Genomic DNA, 25770 nt, shown 5'->3' on the forward strand with positions numbered 1-25770 from the left:
TTATTTGAATAAGGAATATCAGACCAAAAGAAAAAATGCCAAATTGTAATGCATTCCCACCAATAATATTGGATTAACTTCAAGTGGTTTGAATATTATTTTGGAAAGGATTGATATCTATGTTTTGTTCAATGATGGGGTTGGACTTACTGAATACTGGTTTATCCAGTCTCAGCATCATGACAGTTGAATAGATGTTTTGTGAGCCTTGCAATTTTCACATCTGCTAATGGGAAATACTTGTTTCCATAATCACCACTGAAGTCAATTCACATTGAAGTCTTGAAACTCTCAACTTGGTTAAGTAGCAGTCAATAATTTTCATCCATATTGAAAGTGTACACTGAGTGTAACTGGCTGTCTAGGGTGAACCTTTGCATGATACTTGTGCCAAAGAAATGTCTCAAAGCAACTAAGATTGTGGTAATCGCTTAATATAGGGTGCTTACTAGAACTGAATAGGGAATTTCATAATGAATTACACAGAAATCTTATCCCCAATCCTCATCTTCTCTCTCTTTTTAATTCCTCACTCACAGATGCTTTCAGGACCTCTCCTCTTTGGCTGTACTCCTGACAACCCCACTTCGCCCATGTTCATCTATTTAGTTGTTCTATGCATTGCAAGCCCTGGGCTGAATGTCTGTTAATTTCATCACTACATTCAGACCGCTGACATGAAGTTCTCTCATTAACATACTTCAGTTTTGCTGCTTCTTTCTTTTCATAACTGAAATATGTTTTTCCCCCTTTTCCCTCATCAGAATTCTTTACAAGAATTTCTGAGGTCATTATCAGGTACATCCGCATCATGCATTCTGAGAGGAGCATGACACAGCTGTACTAAAATTATACTCAACTCTTCACCTGAGTGTGTGACTTCAGGTCTCTTCAGCCATGGGTACAATGCTACTTTGTCTTAATTCTCTTTGAAAAGAAATAATAGATCCTGTATCTCCTCCGCCCTGCCAAGCAATAAAGTTAGAGCTATCCCTGAGCTCCAGATTCTGGGACCCTTTACTCACCCTGCAGAACATCATATGGTATAGCCACTGGGATTGTGTGTGTGTGTGTGTGTGTGTGTACCTATGTGCACAGTACTGCTACATAGAAGGAAAAATTTTAAGAAATAATCTAGATTTTTCCTTCACAGGTCATGGGGAACTCCCTTATCCATCCACTCTGATGGGTAAAATGACACCTGCCTCTGTCTTTTCTAAGACATTTTGTTTATTGTCTATACCTCACATGATCCTATCATTACTCAACCTTCCTTCTCATACAGTGTTTTGTATCTCATTTTGATTCAGCTTCAATTTATTTTACTAAATTTGTGAAACTATTTTGACTTAGAGATGTATTCTGTGTTTTTTGTTTGTTTGTTTATTTGTTTGTTTTTAGTAATCAAACCCTAGTTCACTCTGCCATATGCTTTTTACACTTTGCACGTGTATTTGATCTTCCAACCTCTTTGTACCTTATCTTGATTAATTTTGGGCATCCAACAATTTCCATAATTTTTACTGGTTTTAGAGTATTTGTTTTCAAGGTTTTCACAAAATTCTATTTATGAGGTTCTTGAAGTAAACTACCACTAACTGATTACCTTAAAAATATGTGCGCCACAAACAAAATTAATATATTCTGTGGGCGCACAAAGACTTCAGATATCTACCAGATTAGGAAATAATCAAAATGGATTCAGTGTACAGACTGAAACAGACTACTTTGACAGGGGCAGATATGGTTACAAATAAATAGGGGCCAATATGGGTACAAATAAATATATTTTTTATTTAACAAAAATTAAGAGGCTAAAAAAAGTGATAATCATTATTCCTGAGAGCACTGTTACTGAAGACTAAAAGAAAGCCCTCACTGTAGGAAAGCAAAATGATGTGAATTAGGGGTTCCCCAAATACTGTAATTGGAGGTATGTTGGTGCCAACCAGTCCCCTGAGGAATGTGTTGGGCTAACAGGGAAGGTCTGATTAACCATGCATCATGCCTACTCTCTCTCCTTCCTGAGAAAACATTCTAGTTTCCCAAGAATTTGCCTTTCAGTTGGATTTACTTAAAAAATGTTTTCCAGATGACTTGTTCAAAAGTTTCTAATAGTCATCACTATGATAAAGTATGATCTTTTAGCATTAAGAATTCAACTGGATATTCTATCCTTCACTGCTCTTTTCCAAGTGCCATTCTTTCTGTAATGTCCCTTTGAATGTACACTGAAATTTCAATTCTTTTTGTTTTTCTTTTCCCCCACCTGTTTATACTGTTTTCTTAACAATCTTGCTGTTAGATGGCTCAATTGTCTAACATGATCTAGGCAAACTTGAAAAAGTGTGAAAGAATCATTAGTGAGCAAGATAAACTAATATTGATTTTCTTTTATTTGGGGTGTCAATATTTTAAATAATAAATACCAGCTTCACAAATATTTCCGCAAACTCTTAAATTCAAGGTATACTTAAACTTTAGATAATCATCATCATCAATTTATCTTCTCCTTTCTCCCCATGCTTACATAATTGTCTTTTATTGTTTATTAATTTATTTTTTTATTAATGAAAATTTATTCTTTTTGTATCTCAGCTGTTGTCCCCTCCCACATCACCTCCCAATCCCAGCCTCTCTCCCTCTTCTCCTCCCATGCCCCTCCCCCAGTAAGTCTTTTTCTTCCTTTCTCTATCTTATCCTCCACTCATATCTGCTCAGAACTCTTGCCTTATCAGAAAGACCAAGTGGCAGGTACAGTGCTGTGCTCTGTCCCACAAAATGATGAGTTTGTCACATTACAATGTTTCATTTGAGAAGCTCTCTTCTTGGATAGTGGAAACATTCCCTTATAAAATAAATTATGAATTTTTAAATACCAAGTAAAGTTTTCGACATATCTTTTCAAGCTACTTTCTGTGCTGTGTTGCAATTTTATAAATGCTTGTTTTGTACTTCGCAATCATAAAGCCACCAATGTATTTGAAGAGAAGTTAATAGAAGTATCACATCAAGAGATTTGAAAATTCTCCTCAAGGTCTCAGACAGTGAGGTCTAAGTCACCTCCAGTTTTTTTATTAAAAAAGCAAAACAGTTGACCATAAATAACTTCTATCTCTGTTGCAGACCCAGAAAGAAATACTTCATACTTCCTTTGTATGATAATTAATATTCATTGGTTAATGGCATTTGAAAACAAAGAAATGTTACAGAATCACAGTCAGGAATTCTGAAACAGAAGGGGGTTGATTTGAAGAGTGAAAATGAGCATTTGATTTAAAACTATCTGCTACTTTGCCATAAACTCTGAAATATATTTTTTATAACTTAATGCTGGCTAATTTTATGTCAAGTTGTCAGAACTAGAGACATTTAGGAAGAAGAAATCTCAATTGAGAAAATGCCCCCAGTACTTTTATTGGTTAATGATTTTGGGAAGGGCCAGCTCATTGTAGATGGTGTCATGGCTGGGCAGATTGTTATAGATGGTATAAGAAACTAGTCTGCTTAAGCTATAGGGAGCAAACCAGTATACAGCACTCACGCATGGCCTGTGCTTCAGTTTCTGCCTCCAGGTTCCTACCTCAAGTTTCTTCCCTGACTTCCTTTGCCAGAAGGTGTTGTGGCACACTAGGCTAAAATAAACCCTTCTTCCCTCAAGCTGCTTTCAATGTTTTATCAGAGCAACAGAAACCAAACCAAGACAATGATGAAAAATCATATTGTCTCAATAATGAATTATGAGGTTACATAAATCTTTATGGGAAACTTCTTAAGTAAATCTAAACTAAATTTCACTTAATTAAAAATACTAGTATGTCTCTCTTTTACTTCTTTTTCTCTTTTCTCACCTTTGTACTTACCCTTGGTTCGAGTAATCATCCTAGAGATGTCTTGAATATTTTACTGTTTTGTTCACTTTCTTAATTAGTTTTATCTAGTGTCAAATTTTGTTAACACTTTCATGCCAACATCTCTGAGTTCTGTTTGTAACATACTGGTATTCTCCTAAAAAACAAAATTCTCATGGACATATTAAGGTTTGTAGTTTGAATTTACAAGTAAATTATGTCTCATTTTTTTTCCTGAGCATATCTGTTTTTTCATAATCTTTTCTTTTAATTTCTTAAGACTCTGATGCATATATATTTCCTCCTAAATGTTAGCAGCCTGCACCAATTACACTGTAGCCAGTAGCCCCCTCTTTATTCTAAAGCAAGTTCCCCACAAAAATAGAAACAGAATATTGGCCTTTGTGGTTACATGGCCATGTTCTTGAATTTGATTATGGCATAAAATATTCACTGAGCTTTTTTATAGGAAAAAAAAAAGATTCCCCTTAATGAAATACATTGGAAGAGTTGCATAAGTCTATTGGCTCAAAGCTGGTAATTTAATTAAGATGCTAAGTTAAAATTGACTGAATAAAAAGTTGCCTGTTGTTGAGTCTCATAATTTCAAACAATATGGTCTTTGCAGTGTTTCTAACAAAAAAAATAAAACATTACTAGCAAATATGAATATGAAGAACTGAAGCCAATGTTTTCTATAGCATCCTAATTACTAATATAGACCCTTAGCTAAAAGAAAAATAAATAAATAAATGTTAAAATCTTTCAGACAATTGAGGTTTATAGACCCAATGTAGGATGTGTAAGTTAATTCTTTTCTCTCAACAAACTTAGTCATTTCACTTATAACCCATCTAAGCTGAACTTAGGGAATAAGAGAAATCTATGTATCTGGGTTTGTTTGTTTGTTTGTTTCTATTTGTAAGTGTTAGATTCATGTTGAGGATTTTGTTCACACTGATGTAGGAGAATGAATAATAAATCCTTCACCATAATCCAAGCTGAATGTAAGCACTTAAGAAGACTTGCTCATGCAGAATGTAGATGCATATGTGAAAGAAAAAGTATAATCACCAAGTATGTAATCACCAAGTATGCTTATTCACTGAATCTACAGATGTCATGTCTTTCATGACTACTGAACATAGGGGAAGAAAATAATAAATAACTAGTAGGTTGAAGATAGTGAGTGGTAGGCTTGTGCAGTAAAGTTACATGGTGAGTTCACAAATCACGCCACAGGACTGGTTCCACGTAGGAGGCTTACTAAGGGAGGAGGGAATGGGTCACAGAGACTTCTGGGTAGGGCAGGAGAGAGAGATTGGAGGAGGTAAAAGTTCTCTTAAGAGGTGACCCAGAGCATGCGCAGGTGGTTTCAGGTGGTCCGTAGGTAGCTTCACAGATGCCTGATTCCAGTTTGTCAGATCCCTTGGAGCTGGCGGTGGAAATGCCTGCTTACAGATCCCAACAGTGAGAGTCCTGTAGTTCCAACAGTTTGACAATTAAAAGATATGAGTGTCTTCTGTATCAACCAAGTACCGAAGTGAATAATTGGAATTGTCTTAATAAATTAAATACAAGGAGAGATCATAAATTTATCATAAGAGCCAGGACCACAGCAAAACCTAGAAATTGTTGAGTTTGCTCTATTGCGGAATCAGGTACTAAAAGACCAGTCCTGCCTGAATCTTTGACTTTCCAAAAGACTCACTGATTCTCCTGATTTGACAGCAAGCATTTCTAATACTTAGTAACATTACCACCGCCTTCATACTATCCTTAACTCTCTCCTCAAAGGAGAGCTAGAGGATAAATTGTGAAAGAGGCCACCGTTTCTCTATTCCAAGACTGGGACAGAGATTCAGCAAGTGGGAGCCTTCCCAATGCATGCTTTCCTCCATTACCCAGAGATGTGTCTTGAATAATGGATAAAGGGGAGCAAAGGGTTTGAAAATAAAATGAAAAGGTTTGTTGTTGCTGTTGTTGTGTTATTTTTAATATCGAAAGTAGTTATAAATTTAGGGCTGGAGAGATGGCTCAGCCATTGAAGGCTAGGCTCACAACCAAATATATAAAGTTAGAGTATAAATCTAAGATTTTTGTTTTTAGGAAGGCAGGGATTTGACAGTGCATATTTGAAGTAGAAGTCAAGAAGAAACAGAAATAAACCATGCTTTGTATTTGCTCTAATGATTTCAGAATGCTTCATAAAATGCTTACTCAAGCAAAAACTTTCTTGTCCTCCAAATAGATCTCTCTGAATTGTTCTGGTTTATGTTCCCTCCCACTCCCCAGTGAGATATCTGAGAAAATTTTTAGAATGAATAGGATGGAACTGGAGCCCCTCGAGAACTGTTTGGAGGCAAGGCGGGACTTGCATGCCTGATGAACTTCCTCATTGAAGATAAGGAGTTTTCTCTTGAATCTCAATTAGCCTCAGAGGAAAGGAAGCCCTTCTGCACAGACATCACATTCTCTGTGGAGAGAATTCTTTTGAAGAAGCAATTAGAGTAACGACTCTGTGCATATATCAGAACTGATTTGTAATTCTAATACAATGTGTGTTCACACATGCACATATTATCTCAAAGGATGAACTTTTTTCTTTTTTTTACTTTTATGTAATACTGAGTTTCATCTGGAGAACGATCATAAGGAAATAAATAATAGCCATCAGGAAAGTTTATCTCCTAATCTTTGTTAGGGTAAATTTGAAAAAGGAACGGAAAGAAACTTAAAAATTGAACAAGTGGAATCAAGACTCAAGTTTCTGGGGCATTCAAACTCTTCCATTTCTGTGTATATAGCTTCATATTTTTAATGATAGCTTTAAATATGAATGACTCTTAGTTTTATTTAGTCATCACCCAATGTTCATAGGTTAGATATATTTAATGATCATTTATCACGTAGAAAGAGAAAGAGGAGAAGTGGAGGAGAGACACAGAAAGTGAGAGAGAAAGAGAGAGAGCAGGAGAGAGAAAAAGGCAGGGAAAAGTTGAAGGGGGAGAGAGAGGAAATGGCAAGGGCAAAGGGCAGAAAGGGCAGGAGGAAGCAAACTGTTTGGATCACGTAGTGAAGGGCTCCTGAGAGAGGGAAAGCCCCACCCCAAGGTAGGGAAAGGGTTGCCAGCCATGCCCTGTAGCATGTAGATGTTGTGCCCAGTTCATGAGAACCCCAAAAGATCAGGAATAGACTCCACTGCAAATACATGAGGGCTTTTTTATTGTATTCCTGTTCGAACATGGGACACAAATCTCCTGCAGAAACAGAGGAGGAATGCGGCCCCGCTGTCTGGGGGAACAAGGTTTTTAAAAAGAAAAACCTCAAGCAGGGACTTACATGCTTTGGCGTTACATGATTGGGTAAGAGAAATTGACTTTTGAAATGATTGTTTCACTTTAGGTGCCAAGACCACAAATAGTTCTGTCCTGGTCTTATCGGCCAGTTTCCTAGCAACTGTATAATTAGCGGGCAGGGAAAGAATGCATTAAGGCTGTTTTTTTTTCACCCACAGGCGGGTGGACATATCTCCATTTGCTGGCCTCTGTTCAGACTTGTGCCTTAAGCTTTAAAATAATACCCACTGATTCTTAATTCTTTGGTCTCTCATAGAGACATCCTCCACAGAAAGTTCATCTCTCTGACCAAAACACTGGAATGCTTGCTTTTTAAATTTATTGTTGCTATACCTGTGATTAAAATTTCAGCTTTGCATCTCCAATTCCCTGCTGAGGATTCAAGTATAACCTGTCTACTGACATCACCTCCTGCTGTGAAACTTCTAATTTCCTCATAACTGTTATTGAAGAGAATTTTACCTGAAGAGTATGGACCCACGTTCATCTTAATGTAAACTAAGAGTTTTGAGTGTGTTCTTTTTTAGTAAAAATTAAAGAAATGAACAAAAACATGAATGCAAACTATTTATTTTATGTATTAGAAAAATTAAATTGGAGAAAAGAACCAGGTCACCCTTTTATTTATTTTTTTATATATATGCTGTTTTCATTGCTGCAAAATGGGAATAGTTTAGGCAACAAGCTGCATCTCACTAGCATATCCAAGTTTTCTCCTGTCCTACTGACTGTCCTTGTGATAAAATATCCTAACAAGGAAACAAAGTGTTCATCCTGGATTGTTATTCTGGAGGGGAAACATTTCCTTGTGGCAGGGAAGAGATGTCACAAGAAACTAGAGGACTGAATGGCAGTCAGAAGTCAAATAGAGAAAAAAAGAAACATATCCAGACTATGAAACCTCAAAGTTTACCTCTACTGCTTTATTCATACATCAAAGTTCCACTTCCTAAAGGTTTTCAAAACTTCCCAAACAGCATCAACAACTGGGTATCAAGGGTTCAAAAACAAACCTAGGGAGGATCTTTTTCATTTATACCGATAATTCACCTTTTTTGGTTTCAGAAACTGGAGAGAGAACATTCAGATCTGAGGTAGAGACACACCATATCTATCCATATCTGCTTATGTTTTTAATGGGGTCGGTCTATGTGTTCCAAACAAAATAATCGGAGGGATCACCATGGGCTGTTTCTCTATCACTGAATTGTGGATCCTGTCTTATAACTCAACTGTTGTATTCTGTAATATACTTTAACAAGCTTCTTAGGTATGGACCAATTTTGAAATACTTGCATTTTATAATTCCTACACACACACAAACACACAAAAAAAAAAACAAAAACTAAACTAAATTGCAAATTTGCATGAACATTTTTTCCACATTAGCTAGAAAGCACATATACTGTTCTCCACTTACTTTTTACTTCCTGATCTCTCCCCTCTGCAAATGCTCTAAAGTATCTTTTGGAAACTTCTCCTTCAGGGAATAGTTTTGGGTTTTTTTCCTGTCTCTGAAGCATTGCCTTATTTACCTTTTATGTCAGAATCTTCCCCTGAGCTCAAGTATGTATTATATTTCATGTTGACTTCATCTACCTGCCTTTTACAAATTCTCTCAGAACTGTAGAGAAAATTCAATGGTAAAGAGCACTTGATCCTCCAGAGGTTCTAACTACAGATTCCAACACTCATATCAGGCAGCTCATAAATGCCTTTAACTCTAGCTCCTAGTCTCTGCAGCCTTCCTCTTACCCAAGGTGTTCACTCACACAGACACAATAAAAACAATAATAAAAAAATCAATTTGTGTGTCTGTGCAGGGCAGATAAACTATTATAGATTTTAAAAATAAAAAAAAAGTTTTAGCAGATAGTAAACTGTCAGACATAACAGACCCATGCTTTTTAACAATAAATGAAAAAAATAATTACAATAAAGCCATTAGCATAATGTGTAGAAGCCTCAAGTTATGTCAAGGACCTTTAGACTGAATAGTCCCGCATCGATTTCTGCCAGTCTTTATCTCCAATAAAGCAACAGTAAAGACAGTAAACATTGCTTAAATAAATATTTTTCTTGGAAAATTAAATAAATTTAATATGGAGTAGTTCCTAACTTGTAATTTAGAGATTTTATTATGAGTCTAATCTCTACAATTACTTGGCTTCATGATTCCTATCAATTCAAATATTGTATGATATTTATCCATCTTTAAAACTAAAAAGTGTAGAAAACCAAAAGTACTTTTAGTAAGTAAATAATACATAATTTCCTTTTATAGGGCTATTCAGGATCATCATGATCCTGAGGCAAACTGCTCTCCAAGAAAGGCAGGTTTTCTAAGCAGTGGTGTAAAACTGCTGGGGAAGGTAAAGAGGAGGCCTCCTAGTGTGATAGCTCATTTGTGTTCCCTAACTGGAACAGAATGAAGTCATTTCCTACCCTCCCACTGAGATTAGGCAAAGGACTTTTGATGACATTTGAAAGAAGAGGCATAATTCCTGGGTTGTAAAAATTGTGAGAATCTGCTTGAGTATTGAAAGATTTATATCCCAAACAGAAAGAGAGAATACTTCATGGTTTCTAAAGTAAATTTTCTAAGTCAAAGGAAGAAGAAGCCTTTCTAAAGCTTCCTCAAACCGAGCTTTGTCTAGATGAAGTATACTTGAGCTATTTTGTTGTTTTGTAAAATCTAGGAAATAATTTTAACAGTTACTACTTTCTTAATTTACACTTTTAAGAGCAAGGAACACCACAACACAAAATCTATCATAAATATCATAAATATGGTGATAGCTAATATTTAATTTCTTAATATTTTAATGGCTAATATTTAATTTTTTAATATTTTAATTAATATTAATTTATTAATATTTAATAAAATAATTTTCTAAAAGGCTGCATAGTCCACCACTCTATTTTGCTAAATATTTACATCTTCATTAAAGCTTTAATACAGCCTGTGATAATAATGATTCCATGTAAAAGGCTCCAGGTTTTTTTGTTTTGTTTTGTTTTAATTTACTCACCTTGCATCCCGGTACCCACTCCCTCCACATCTCCCTGTCCCACCATCCCTCCCTCTCTCTTTTCCCCTATTTCCCTCCCCTAGTTCTCAGAAAGGGGGAGCCCTCCTCTCCTACCAACTGTCTCCAGCCTATCAAGTCTCATCAGGACTGCCTGCATCCTCTTCCTCTGTGGCCTGGCAAGGCTGCCCCACCAGAGAGAAGTGAGCAAAGAGCAGGAAACAGAGTCCATGTCAGAAAAAGCCCCTGTTACCCTTACTAGGACACCCACATGAAGACTGAGCTACCTATTGTTTTCATTTGTTCAGGGGCCCTAGGTCCTTTCTAGGCATGATCCTTGGTTGGTGCATCAGTCTCTGCAGCTCCCCCTGGGCCCAAATTCACTGGCTCTGTTGGTCTTTTTGGGTGCTTCTTTCCCCTCCAGGTTTTCCTATGCCCCCACTCTTCCATAAGTATTGTTGTAAATAAAATAAAATAAATAAATGAATGTTGGGCTATGTAATACTTATAGCCCTTAAATTATTACAGTGGTATTACTAACCTATTATCGCAAATAAAAGACACTGATATCTGTTAGATTTTATAATTGCCTTATTTAAAATAAGGGTCGGGCAGATATTTCACCTACAATGGCTCAATAACTTCACCATGCATCTCTCAATCCCCATCCAATGCTGTCCTCCTTAATCCTCCTCATCTGGTCTACCTTCAATCCATAATCCCATGGTACTTGCTTATGTACTTCATCTGGGCCTTTTTTTTTGTTTTTTTTTTGCCATTATTGGAGACCTTCCTCTTGGCCCATGATGGGTTTTATTGGGTGTTGTTTTGTTTTTTGTTTTTTTCTCCATACTAACCAATCCTGGTGTCCTCCTTCCTCCTCTCTTTCCATCTGTTTGTTTTCTGTGATTCTCTTGTCCTCTCCAAGTGAGGGAACATTAGCCATGTCTGCCCTAGTTAGGTTATGAAATCAAACAGAGCAGGAACTGAGGCAGGCACTAAAGGAGAAGCCATGGAGGGATGCTGCTTACTGGCTTTTTCCTTCTGGCCTGTTGAGTCTGCTTCCACATAGAACCCAGGAGCACCAACCCAGAGCTGGTACCACCCACAATGGGCTGAGATCAGCCCCATCAGTCATTAAGAAATTGCTCTGTAGGAAAACCTACAGATCAACATTAAGAGGCATTTGCTCAGTTCAGGTTCCCTGCTTTCAGATGATTATGGCTTGGGTCAAGTTGACATAAAACTAGTAAGATACTCAAAGTTTAACACTAAATTGTATATGTGTAATTCCTGTGTGCTTGGAGCTCCCCATTGTTTTAAATGAAATCAGCATCCATCCTGTTTTATATGCCAAGGATCTAAGGACAAACTTTGGTTCTTTTGCATTTTTTTGTGTCACATTCTGTCATCAATAAATGTTTTTGACTTTACATTCTAAATATATCATTCATCTCTTTACTGTAATAGCCTTATGTCAGATTATGATTAAGCCTTTATAATTTTGGGGGAAGTATCTTTCTTGATCTCAGAAGGTCCAAATGCACTATACATGCATGATCTATTTACATGAAAACCTTAACATTTGTTATATAATTTTTCAATTAATTATGCTTTGTTTTAAATAATTTAAACTGCCATGTGCTTTTCTAATGCATTTACTTTCATCATCTCCTATTTCTTCTTGGTCTTACAAGAACTGATTTGGTATTAGTCAAAAACATCATACTTACTTTTACACAATGGAATACTACTCAGCAATTAAAAACAAGGAAATCATGAAATTTGCAGGCAAATGGTAGGATCTAGAAAAGATCATCCTGAGTGAGGTATTCCAAGAGTAGAAAGACACACTTGGTGTATACTCACTTATATAGACCTATAAGATAGGATAAACATACTAAAATATGTGCACCTAAAGAAGATAAACAAGAAAGAGGACCTGGAGTAAGATGATTAATCTTCACTTAGAAAGACAAATGGGATTGACAGAGGAAGTAGGAATAAACAAGTAACAGGACAGAAGCCTACTGCAGAGGGCCTCTAAAAGACTCTACCAAGCAGTGTATCAAAACAGATGCAGAGACTCATAACCAAACCTTCATCAGAGTGCAGAGAATCATATGAAAGAAGGGGGAGTTAGTATGACCTAGAGAGGACATGAGCTCCACAAGGACAAAATGTATCAGGGCACAGGGGCCCTCTATGAGACTGTTTCTCCAACCAAGGACCATGTATGGATATAACCTAGAATCCCTGTTAGATGTTGCCTATGGTATCTCAGTAACCAAGTGGGTACCCTAGTAAGGAACACAGGGACTATTTCTGACATGAACTCAATGACTGGCTCCTTTACATCTGCCCCCCCCCCACGAGGTGAGTTCAGTCTTGCTAGGCCACAGAGGAAACATGGCAGCCAGTCTTGAAGATATCTGATAAGCTAGGGTCATATGGAAGGAGAAGAGGACCTCCCCCAAGCAGTGGACTTGGAAAGGGGCAGGGAGACAATGAGGGAGGGAGGGTAGGATTGGAAGGGAATAGGGAGGGGGCTATGGCTAGGATACAAAGTAAATAACCTGTGATAAATATAAAAAATAAAAAATTAATGAACAAAGACATTATACTTACTCAAACCTGTATGCCTTCCCATATGCTGTTATTTTATGTACAATATTCTTTATATTCTCTGTCGTGAAGAACTCTGATTCATACTTAAAAGATCAAATTAACTGTCTTCTGTGAATCCCACATGTCCTCTAACATGAGCATATCTTTTTCATAGAACTTAATTACTTTTAATATTTTCAGTTTCTGACTTTTCAAAACTATACAGAAACTTAACATCTTTGTAAGAAAAGTATGCCAAGTAACTTAACCATTTTAGAACTCCTTACAGACAGGATACCTCTTTTCAAATCTTTATTGAAAATATATGTTATTTTTTAATCTTTATTCCCATAGTTATTCAAATTAATAGTGATTCTCTCTCTCTCCAGTGTCTCCTGTATCCCAGGCAAACCTTAACATTGCTAACCATACATGCAGAACTATCACTGAACTATCTCTCAAGCTTTTGTTTCTCTATGTTTTCATTTTTGTCTTTCTTTTTATTTGGTTTGCCTATGCCTGCCTTTCCCCCACTCCCAACCACACTCTGTCTTGCTAGCCCAGCTGCAGCTGGAGACTTGCAACATTCTTATTTCTACCATCATTGGTTCCACAATCAATGAAGCTGTTATTAGAGACATGTCACTTTCCCTGACCCTGCGGTTGTTTTAGCATACCACTTGACAAATAGAAACAATTTTATTTTTAATTAAGTCTCCAGAGAAACAATTTTTAAAGTTATTTTTATGTTGCATAAAAAGTATGATTGATGAAGGAAGAAAGAATTGATTTAATGCAGGGATATTTGAAAACACTTCTTTAGGCTCACAGCTTCTTTCCTGATAAGTATTCCAAAATTTCTTTACTAATCAAAGATAATGACTGTCATTGATATTCTTTTCTTCAGTTTTCCACCTTTAAATTTAAAGATATATAAACTTACTTTAGATGTAAAATGTATATGTATTTCTGAAGTTTCAAAAGTTACTATTTATTTTAATCTTTGGAAAAATAACAGGAATATAAAATTCATTATTTTGTTGATATTGTTAAGCGTAAGTCAAATGATACTAAACTGAAAATAAGATTATATATAATATGCAATAATATATAATATATGATAAAATATAAATATAATAAAATTATATATTATATAAAGAAAATTTTTATATAATATAGTATTTTTATAAGTATAATATACCAAATTTTTATATTTAAACAATAAATGGCTCCTTGTAGAGCTCCTGTCCTCTCCAGGTCATACTAACTCCCCCTTCTTTCATATGATTCCCGGCACTCTGCTGAAGGTTTAGTTATGAGTCTCCACATCTGCTTTGATACACTGATAGGTAGAGTCTTTCAGAAGCCCTCTGTGGTAGGCTCCTGTCCTGTTACTTGTTTTCTCCTACTTCCAATGTCCATCCCATTTGTTTTTCTAAGTGAGGATTGATCATCTTACTCCGGGTCTTCTTTCTTGTTTATCTTCTTTAGTTGTACAGATTTTAGTATGTTTATCCTATCTTATATGTCTATTACCTACTTATAAGTGAGTATATACCGTGTGTGTCTTTCTGCTCCAGGATAAGGGCACAGGGGGCTTCTGTGAGACTGTTTCTCCAACCAAGGTCCATGCATGGATATAACCTAGAACCTCTGCTCAGATGTAGCCCATGGTAGCTCAGAATCCAAGTGGGTTCCCTAGTAAGGGGAACAAGGACTATTTCTGACATGAACTCAATGGTGGGCTCTTTGACCTCCCCCCCCCCAAGGGAGGAGCAGCCTTGTTAGGCCACAGAGGAGGACTTTGCAGCCAGTCCTGAAGATATCTGATAAAACAGGGTCAGATGAAAGGGGAGGAGGTCCTCCCATATCAGTGGACTTGGAAGTGGGCAGGGAGGAGATAGGGAAGGAGGGTGGGACTGGGAGGGAATAAGGGAGGGAACTATGGCTGTTATACAAAGTAAATAAACTGTGATTAACATAAATTAAAAAAAATAATTGTTTTTCTTTGTTAATTTTTTTCTTTATCATTATTGTTTATTTTAATTTATTCACTTTCCATCCCAGCTGTAGCCCATCTCCTCCTGGACCTACCCTCCCTACTTCTTCCCCCATTATGTCTCTCCTATAGTCCACTGATAGGGGAGGTCCTTCTCCTCTACTATCTGACCCTAGCCTATCAGATCTCATCAGGACTGCTAGATCCTCTTTCTCTGTGGCCTGCTTAGGCCACCTCTCCAGAGGTAGTTGATCAAAGAGCTTGACACTGAGTTCATGTCAGAGACAGCCCCAACTCCCCTTACTAGAAAACCACTATGAAGACTGAGCTGCCCATGCGCTACATCTGAGCAGGGAGTCTAGTTCCTCTCCATGCATGGTCCTTGGTTGATTCATCAGGCTCTGCAGGACCCCCTGAGCACAGATTTTTTCTTTCTCTGTTGCTCTCCTTGTGGAGCTCCTGTCCTCTCCAGGTCTTTCTATCTCCCCCTCTTTCATTAGATTCCTTAAAAGTTGCCCAAAGTTTGGCTATGAGTCAACATCTGCTTCAACACCCTGATGGGTAGAGTCTTTCCGAGGCCCTCTGTGGAAGGCTCCTGTCCTGTTCCCTGTCTTCTCCTACTTCCAATATCTATATTGTTTGCCCTTCTGAATGAGGTTTCTGCTTCTTCCCTAGGGTCCTCCTTGTTGTTTAGCTTCATTAGGACTATAGATTTTAGTATATTTATCCTATATTATATGGCTAATATCAACTTATAAGTGAATAAATACCATGTGTGTCTTTCTGCTTCTGGGTTACTTCACTCAGGATGATAGGTCCATCCATTTGCCTGCAAATTTCATGATTTCCTTGTTTATAATTGCTGAGTAGCATTCCAATGTGTAAATGGATTGTGTAAAACAACACTTTCTGTATCCATTCCTAGGTTGAGGGACATGTAGGTTGTTTCCAGATTCTGGCTATTACGAATAGAGCTGCTATGAACGTAGTTGAACAAATGTCCTTTTTGTATGGTTGAGCATCTTTCGGCTATATGCCCAGGAGTGGTATAGCTGGATCTTGAGGAAGCACTATTCCTAATTTTCTGAGAAAGCACCAGATTGATTTCCAAAGTGGTTGTACAAATTTACATTCCCGCCAGCAATGGAGGAGGGTACCCCTTTCTCCACAACCTCTCCAGCATATGTCATCCTTCAGTTTTTAATCGTTTTAAAGTTAGATTTTTATCTGCTTTGATAAAAGGTGATGCTTTGAAAACTTATTTTATTTCTGAGACATTCACCACTGCTTTCAGCTCTGCACTTCTTTCTGTAGTAGTTTTCCTCATCCTCTTGAATGTTCCTGTCTTGCTTAAGTCTGCCTATATTGCCTGTGTTATACTCTGGTTTCTTTCCTGTTGCTGCTGTGCAACTTCTCCAATCTGGCACTTGTTTGACAACCCATAGCTCAAGAGACTTTTTCTGACTGGCCCATCTGAGTAAATTTCTAACAAGTTTCAGATCTTCTATAGATTTTGTTGTTCTCAGAATTTTTGAATGATAATTTTGGAGAGATTCTGCTTTAGTATATGTGATAAACATCACTGGACCCCACAGTGAGTGAGGTCAGTACTCAGGAATGGTCTTTCAGGAAGCACAGAAGACATATTCTTGTTATGATTGTTTTTAGAGAACCCAATCATCTCTCTCTGTCATTCATTGTATGAAGCAGTCAACATGCTTATCAATGCTTTAATTTTCAGCCAATTTTCACCCTTCCTTAATTTTTAATTCTTCATTTAATGACAAATGCTTAAATGCTTTTCTAGAACAACCTGAGTTGATGATATAATAAAGATCTCTGCCAATAATGCTCCACATTGGCTGTACCTTTCCTTCATGAAATACTCTGTGCTGTCTTTTAAATTATGTTAATTTCGGTGACTATTGTGCATATAGATTTGTATTTGAAACATATATAACAAACCTGCATGGAATAAATTATGTAATCCGAACTGAAAGAGTGCACATTCCTCATGACAATGTTCTCCCTAGAAAGCTTATAGGAAATAATATTGGATTCACTAAAGGAACTGGATTTGGCTTATTAATGAACATTTCATACAAAGAGCATTTTTATAGTTTCACCTAGCAATATTTCACTCAGGCCAGATGGGATTGTATGTCTGTAATTCCAGAGCAAGGGTAGCTAAGACTGAAGGATTATATATTTGAAGCCTGCTTGAGCCACTTCAAACTCTGTCTCATAACAACAAAAACAAACATCAAACCAATGATGATTTTCTCAAATGGATGTTTATGAAGATTTGTTTTCTCTCTTCTTCAGGTTTTATATGTTTACTATCTTATTTGTCTTTTGTCTTGTTTCACATTTTTGATGAATAACAGGAATAAAATTATTATGCAAAGTAGTAAGTTTCAAAATAATGTGACGTAAAACAGAGATAAATTAAGTGAACAAAAATGTAAACAATAAAAGAAAGTTTGGTTGTTTGTTTTGAAACAAACAAAGGTCTTACTATAAAGTATAGGTAGGCGTCAGTCTCAGGGATCTTGTTAACAGTATTACAGTTACAGTTCATCATGGTTGGTTAGAAAAAATGAAAACAACCCCGCACATCTATTAATGAAAATTAATAGAAAACATTATATGAAAGGAATAGTTTGTACTGCGTTGAGGCCTTTATTTAGATTACATTTAATTTTTTTTGCTGATATTGTATATATTAAAAACTATCTTGTAATTTAAATATAATTCTGTGTACATTTCCTGTGTGGAGCATATTATTTGGCCAGAGTTCAAATGAAGGGGAGAAGGTCAGAGGCTGAGCAAGCACTAGGTCATGCAAGTCAACATGAATAAAAGCCAACGAAGAGCATTAAGTAAATTGTTCTAGCCACAGCTTAGACAACAGTTCCTCTGAGTGCAGAAGTTAGGGAGATGCTTTATATGGACAACTCCTGGGTATTCCTGAGATGAGATTATGCTAACTTAAGCTAAATTGGGAGATATAGGTGAAAGGTCGAAGGTAGGTGTCAGGAAGGGTTGGATATGGGACTAAGAGGTAAACAAAAAAGAAATGAAGAAGAAATAGGTCTGGCTTTCTCTTTTATACTAGTAGATACATGGTCATATGATGGACTAATTCAGTAAGTAATAATTTTGCATCAGTTTTGAGAAAACGGTTTGAGACTTTCCTGGCCTACTGTTCTCTTTGCAATTTTGTTTATTCTTCTCTATAATGATATGTTAATGTTCAAAGTTCCAACAATGCTGTCTTTCTGGTTTCAGTTGTGTTTGAGTTTAAATAAATGTAAGGAATAAATACAACATTAATTATAATGTTATGTAAAAATTTTAATTTAATGTTAACAAAAAAGATCAAAATGCATGTCTAGGAAATGATGGTCTGAAAAAAACAAAATATAAAGCACACAATTTTGGCAGTTGAACCAAATTAAAAGATCACAAAGCAGGTAAGAAATAACAGTAGAGAATGAACTAATGATATTATAAACCCTTATTTACTTTTCTATTGTTGTGATAATATTCATGACCAGGACAACTTGTATAAAATAAAAAGTTTACTTGGTGCTTACAGTTTTAGAGGGTTAGAGTCCATGGGCATCATGACAAGGGGAATGACAGTAGGCTTCTTTTAGGAATAGTGCTGAAGCAATAGCTGAGCGTTCCCAATTATAGTTCACAAGCATAAGCAGGGAGTCACTGCAAACGGTGAGGGCTTTGGACCCTCAAGGATAAACACCAGTGCTATACTTCCTACAGCAAGGCCACATCTTCTTATCCCCTAATCCTTCACAGAGTTCTACCCACTTGTGATTTAGCATTACAACATATGAGTCTATAATGGCCATCCTCAGTCAAATCACTGCATAAATGAAAATAGTGACTGTGGAATAAGAGAAGCTTATAGTTCGGACAATGTGAATTAAGAAAGTTTGACAACTTTAAGGAAAAAAAAAATAGAGGAAACCAAATACTGAGAATTCATGTATCATTTCAAGGTAAAGATGAAGAGCATGAATACACACAAGCTTTTTAAAGAAAATTATCTGGAGAGTTGGCAATGGCTAATTAGAAGTTGACCTGATAAGCGTAGCTATGTCACAATTTTATAAGTATGTAACCTCTTTAAGGGGAGATATTCTTTATTACAGAAAGGATTGAGTACATAGGCCATTAACATTCAAAATAGTATTAATAACCACTTAATGGATATGTTAAGAGAGTCATTTAGTTGGATTAGGTATGGAAGTGAATGCCTATCATCTCAGTACTTAGGATACAAAGGTAGAAAGATTGTGAGTTAGTTAACCTGATCTATATACTGACTTCTGTGACAGCATAGACTGAACAATAAGAACCTGTCTCAATTAATTAATCAATCAATCAAATATATCAATCCACTAATATTGGGACTGAAAACTATCTATATAGCTTATTCTAAAAAATCTATTCTTATTGTTCTCTGGTTTAATCTTTCAGCTCCATGTGGTGGCCACTTTTCAGCTCCAAGTGGAGTAATTCTTTCACCAGGATGGCCAGGATACTACAAAGACTCTTTGAATTGTGAGTGGGTGATTGAAGCTGAACCTGGACACTCTATCAAAATTACATTTGAAAGGTCTCTGCAAATGATTTTATTTTATTTTTTTATCTTATACAAGAATGGGTAGACATTATAGTTTGCATTTGCCATTTTCCTTACAACATCAATAAGTAATTTTATTAGAAAAATCAATTGCTGTGTCTTGAATGTTTAAGAAGGTCTGCCCCCTTTTGACCTTTCAATCTGTTCTCAAGTTCATTTTTAGTTGTTTACTGCTGTAACTGTACTGTTAAGATATGCAAGACCTTTTAGCTGTACATATGCATAATACTGAGATATGAACATATGACCTTTAATATAATGAGTTTAGTTGTCCTATATTTTTAAGGGCCTGTGAATTCAGCTCTGCTATATTTCTAAAAACAAAGGACTTATAAAAATTTTCAATACAGTCTGCCAACATAACACACTTACAGGTATTATCATATACTTACCTAAACAAATCCAGGATGCATTCATCATTTTTCTCCCCTGGTGACCAGATTTGCCAAAAAAATTTATGATTCTGGGTATGTATGTATGTATGTATGTATGTATGTATGTTTGTGTATATTTATGTATATACATACATATGCATAAAAATTCAGCATCTACTAAAGACAAAGGCAAAACTGATATACTATGAAATGGGTGTACTAGTTACTTTCACATAGAATTAAATGATGCCTTTAGGTGTGTAAGGCACTCAGCTTAAGGTGCTGTGATTTAGACAGTAGAGCTTTATGTTCCTAAAGTCATGACAACCAGGAGTCTGAGATCCAAGGACTCTTAAGGTAGGTTCTTCTGTCATCTTTATTTAGCTCTGTCCTCTATACACCTTTACATGGTAATTTTTTGTTCCCTGCACTCCTGCCATCTCATGTGTTTATGTGTTGTATGTGTTTTCATGTCTTGGTCTCCTTTTCACATATATGAGGATATGTTAGATTGAAGTCCACGCTCATGATCTCATTTTGTGTCAGTTTCCTCTTTAAAGACTCATTCTCTGCCATAACAGTCTCATGAGCTAGGGATTAACATTTCAACATGTGGATTCGTAGGGGCATGATTTAGCACATAAACATTGTTCACATATTTAAGTCCATTATTTTATTTTGTTTTTCAGTAGCATATCATGTAGCTTAGGCTAACTCAAGCTCACTGTGTAAGTTAGGATCACTTTGAGCTCTCAGGCACCTCTAAGCATATTATCATGCCTAGCCTAAAATGTACATTTTTAAAGTCAATATTTTGCAGGCTGAGGGTAGTTGGACATGCCTATATCTCCAGAATTTTGAGGTCTGACTCAGGATGATTGTCAAAATCATGGACATACAGCAGTTAGAATACCTTAAGAAACACGTTAGTGATCTTCTCAGTGTTTCAGACTAAACAGAGCACAGTTATATTAATATTTTTCTTTCCAACATTCTTCTTATGTACATCCTTTAACTGGAATGATCCTTTGGAAATCAATCTCTCTGTCTCTTCTTTGTTTATGCATATGAAAGCGTGAAAGATTTTTTTTATCACATTAAACACATCCTGTAAGGGGCGGGGGGGAGGGGGAGCAGGAAATGTGTCCCTGTCAGAAGGTAATCTAGGGAAGTAGATGCTCTAATTCTACATTTGGGTCTAGGGGATCACATTCAGGTAGAATGGCTTTGGCAAATGCCTTCACCTGGAGAGCTCTCTCTATCTGGTACATGGAAGATTTTAATTGGAAACTATTTGAAGGAAATATATGTAGAGTACCTTTATCTCTCCTTCTTGAAAACCATTTAGTATTTAAAATATACTGTGTCCTTTATCAGAAAAACATTGCCTTTTAAATGATCACCTTGTAATGACTGGCTATTAAAAGCATAGGAGTAATCTGGCAACAAGTGGGTGAGCAAGAACTCCAACTTATTAAGCGAATAGATCTTATTAATTAAATTAAAGAAATTAAATCATCACATGGAATCAGAAATGCATATGTTAACTGCTTACTTCTGTGTACATTGACTATTGACCTTATAATGTGTTGATGCTTTATTTTTCTCTACAGGTGGTTTTGAGAAAGCATTAGGAAGAACCTAACACTTACTAGATTCTTTGAAAATAAGCCTCTTACTGTTTTTTATGGCTTTATAAAACAATACTGTGTTTATTTAGCATAACTAATAATGGGATTTGTTATGACATTAACATAGATGCAATGTGCTTATTGTAGTCCCAAGAATAATCTCCTGCATCCCTCTTTTGGAAAAGTTGTTTACAGTTAATGAATGTGATTATTATAGAGTTGTGACATTTACTTTCCATTTTCTATGAGAGAATTTAAATTCAAAATGAAACTTTAAAATTAAATTTATTATTAAAGAATAAAAACATCACACAACCAAATTAAACAGTCTATACATCATAATGAACCTATATAATGTTAGAATGGCATTCGAAAAGAAAGCAGTGAAGCATCATATTAAATTTTATATTTTCAGTATCAAATATATTTTCTGATTCTGTGATTAAGAGCAGACCTAGGTTATGTCTCCAGCTCTGATATCAACTCCAGTAAACCTGATGTCCTCTTCCACTATCTGTGGGCATTACACTGATGTCCACAGTCTCACATGCCGATACACATATTAAAAATCACATATAGTAAAACTTAAAGATCTTTAAACCACTATATAATTGCTTTCAGTTTATATAGAGCCAAGACCATATTTGAATTGCAGGTAGCATTAAAACAAATATAAAACAATATAGTTTTCCATAGAATTGAAGATAGCAAGTCAAGGTGATTTGAGAAGAGACAACTTCATGAAGAGGGCATTTAATTTACTGAGGATGACATCTAACACTCAGCAGATATTTTTCTTATTGGTATGAATACACATAATTTTGACTGATAATTCTCCCACATATGATTCGTGTGTTTTTACAGATAGCTCGTACAATGATATTCTAGATACCAGGTAAACCGAGAAATAATGAATGTGGCTCAAAAATAAACCCTCATAGTAGATTAACTAGAATAATAGTTTTATTTCCACATTTCTAATTTGTTTCTAATTGTGTTTCTCCATTCTAGATTTCAGACTGAACTAAATTACGATGTTCTGGAGGTTCATGATGGACCAAATCTTCTGTCACCATTGCTTGGGTCATACAATGGTACACAAGTGCCACAGTTCCTGTTTAGCAGCAGTAACTTTATATACCTGCTGTTTACAACAGACAATAGCCGTTCTAATAATGGATTCAAGATTCATTATGAAAGTAAGTAATAACAGATGTTCTATTTTCCCATTTTAATGGCTTCCCATTTCATATTATCTTTATATTGCTAAGAGACATAAGATACTTACTAAGTTATTTTTTTTAATCTGAGGTTTTCTTTTATAAGTAAGAAAGCTAATGTTTTGGTGTCTTTATACAAGGAAATGGTACAATAGATTTTTAAACACCAGCTAGATACCTAATAGCCCTAAAAAATAAAATGTCAAGTGAATGTCAGAAATATCAAGTAAGTTGAGTGCATTCGTGTTTTAATTATTTTGTATGGCTTAGGGAAGCATATTAACCAATAGTCAGTATCAGTCTGATATACTTCTAACATTAGCATTCTTTTGGCACTTACTTCACAAAATATACTATTCTAGCATTTTCTACTAATATGACTTGCAAGCAGAGTGCATGTCAAATATTCAATTTTGTTCTGTATAAAAGGTTAAAAAGAAAGATTAAACTCTTAAACATACACACGTATGGTTGACATAGTACTAAAAATTTGTTAAAATAAACTGTAACTTGAGGTGTGGCAATAAGTTAATCACAGTTAAAGTTTATAATAATCACAGTTACAAGCTAACTGCTTCCTTTAAAAAGTCTCAACTAAGGACAGCAAGATGACTCAGCCGATAAAGGCTCTAGCTCTGCTCTTTTGGCAACCTAAGTTGATTCCCAGAATCCATGTAAGTGCTGAAGGTAGAAAAGGTATCTATGAAGTTGTCTTCTCCACGTTTGTACAATGACATAATCACACCTTCCCACACACCATAAACATATGTACAATAACATTAAAATAAAATAAAATCTTAAAAAAATTTGCTTCAAATTTTTCTTTCTCTTGCTCTTTCTCTCTCTCTCTCTCTCTCTCTCTCTCTCTCTCTCTCTGTGTGTGTGTGTGTGTGTGCATGTTTGCCTGCATACATCTCACTGTGTAGCACTGAATGATCTAGAACTGCCATGTTGTTATGTTGACTAGGCTTGCTTCAAATTCAGAGACGTACTTTCTTCTGTCTTCCGGGTGGTGGGAATTAAGATATATGCTAGCACAGCTGTATTCTGTTTTATTTTTTAAAATACTATTATTCATGTAGAAATGTATATCTATATTTTTATGATTTACAAACACTTTGCGTATGTATATTTTTTGACCATACTACATAGGGCATTATCTGGATACAAATATGTTTATGTGAGCATACATAAAATACACATTATATAATGGAATAAAATTTCATGTTCCTTTACATGAGGAACGCTCTTGTAGAGGAAACTTCAAAAACAAATTGCTACAAGTTATTGTTATTTCAAGTATACTCTATTATTGTTTCTTTTTCTCTCCAAGTCCTTGTCAATCTCAGTACCTCAAAATCAACTTAATGTATGTGAAGTACATTTATTTTGTATTTGTTTGTAGGTATCTTTTTTTGGGTAGTTATACCCAATGCCCTCATGGATTTTCTAAATTATACTTGATAAATTATCAAATTTTATTATGCACAATATTATTTAGCTACATTTATCTCTATTTCAAACTTGTTCACATGGAAGTGTAACTTTAGCTAGTGTGAAATGTTAAATAAGGTTTATAAAGACTTGAAAATTTAAATGAACAAATGAATCTTAATTAAAATATGTAGCTCAAGTTGTAATTTTGAAACTGAGTCAGTGACTCCAATGTTAAATGTCTATTTTAATATTAATTCTTATCAACTATTTAATGACTGTCTACATATGGAAACCTTTTGTAATCCCCTGCTGCATCCATCATGATATTTATTGTGTGTCAGTCACAGGACAAATTTAAGGATTAAGTGAGACCAGGTGTGTAACACATCAGAATAAAGATTTCAATTCAGAAAATTCTTAACAAATGATAGCAGCTTTTTCTTTTCTACAAAAACTAAGTAAATGAGGCATATGAATGAGAAATTCGGGTCAAATGCATTCCTTCTGCTGGCAAATTTGTAAACTCGTAAGTCCGGGTAACAGCACTGCAGCTCCTGTGGATGGCCAGTCCCTCAGGAGACAGAGTGTTGGCACAGAGCAGATAGGTGGAGATAAGTGAGAGGCACACAGTCCTACAGATCTGGCCAAATTCTGCAGGTAGCAACTTAAAAATTTTAAAGCTATCTCTTCTTCCAGGGTTTATTTTATTAGTCTTGTCACCTGTTTATGATTGTGAAATAATTTACACCGTCAAAATTTCTTTCCCACCAAGAAACAGAAACTTGTCAGTTAACAATTCATTAATAAATTTTACTGTATAAAATAAATCCCGTCTCTAAGTGGACCATTCCCCAAGTTCAGTCTCAGATCAGTCATCAGAACTGTAAAAGTACATTTGACATTTAATAATTTCTACTTTTAAATCAATTTATTAAAAAATGTCTATGTTGTTTTTAACAAAATGTTAACCATTCCATTTTACTACTAAAGATTCTGGAGCCAGATGCTGGGGTGAAAGCTTGCTAGCCAAGAGAGACAGAAAAAGCATCCAGCTAGCCTTCCTCCACAGGTGATATCCCACAAAGAAATGCCTCCTTCTCCTGCCACCTAAAACCAGACTCCTCAAACTAAATGTAGCTCCTTTTTACTCTCTCCATCCTTTTAAACAGAAAACAGAAAGCTCTTTGTTAAAGGTGTGTGCTAAACTAAGCTACATCACAACCAAAAACAGGTTTTTTTCCTCAGTAAACAACACAATCTCAGGGTTCACAGTGGGATCAAATATCTGCAACAAATATGTTATGTGGCCCGAGGATTCAAACGTACGGATTAATTACAAACATACCACTGTTCACACGAGCGTTCGAGCGTTTCACTGTCTTCCATTTTCCTCCATACTTTTTCCTCTCGGAAGAGAGAGAACAAAACTTTATTTTTCCCTCCAGTGTGTAACATGTTTGTTGGTGGTGCCCTTCTTTGGGTCTTGTTCAGGCAGCCATATTATTGAGGTGTCATAAGTGATTCTTCCTCCTCATTTCTAACAGACAGCCTTAGCAACTTTCTGATCTTCTGTCTTATAATCTGCTACCTC

The 25770-nt window shown here is 35.8% G+C and overlaps 1 protein-coding gene across 1 annotated transcript in view; it reads left to right on the plus strand.

Moving 5' to 3' along the window:
- The window catches only part of Csmd3 (CUB and Sushi multiple domains 3), a gene marked incomplete at its 5' end in the record, with an annotated part of 1006505 nt that overhangs the window by 517734 nt on the left and 463001 nt on the right, over window positions 1-25770 (plus strand). The window contains 2 exons of the mRNA XM_055626685.1: window positions 19352-19490; window positions 22534-22721. Of these exons, the coding sequence (XP_055482660.1) occupies window positions 19352-19490; window positions 22534-22721 (327 nt within the window). The remainder of the gene's footprint in view (window positions 1-19351; window positions 19491-22533; window positions 22722-25770) is intronic.

The sequence above is a fragment of the Psammomys obesus genome, unplaced genomic scaffold (genome assembly GCF_907164565.1).
Source record: "Psammomys obesus unplaced genomic scaffold, mPsaObe1.curated_primary_1811, whole genome shotgun sequence".
NCBI classification, from domain to species: Eukaryota; Metazoa; Chordata; class Mammalia; order Rodentia; family Muridae; genus Psammomys; species Psammomys obesus.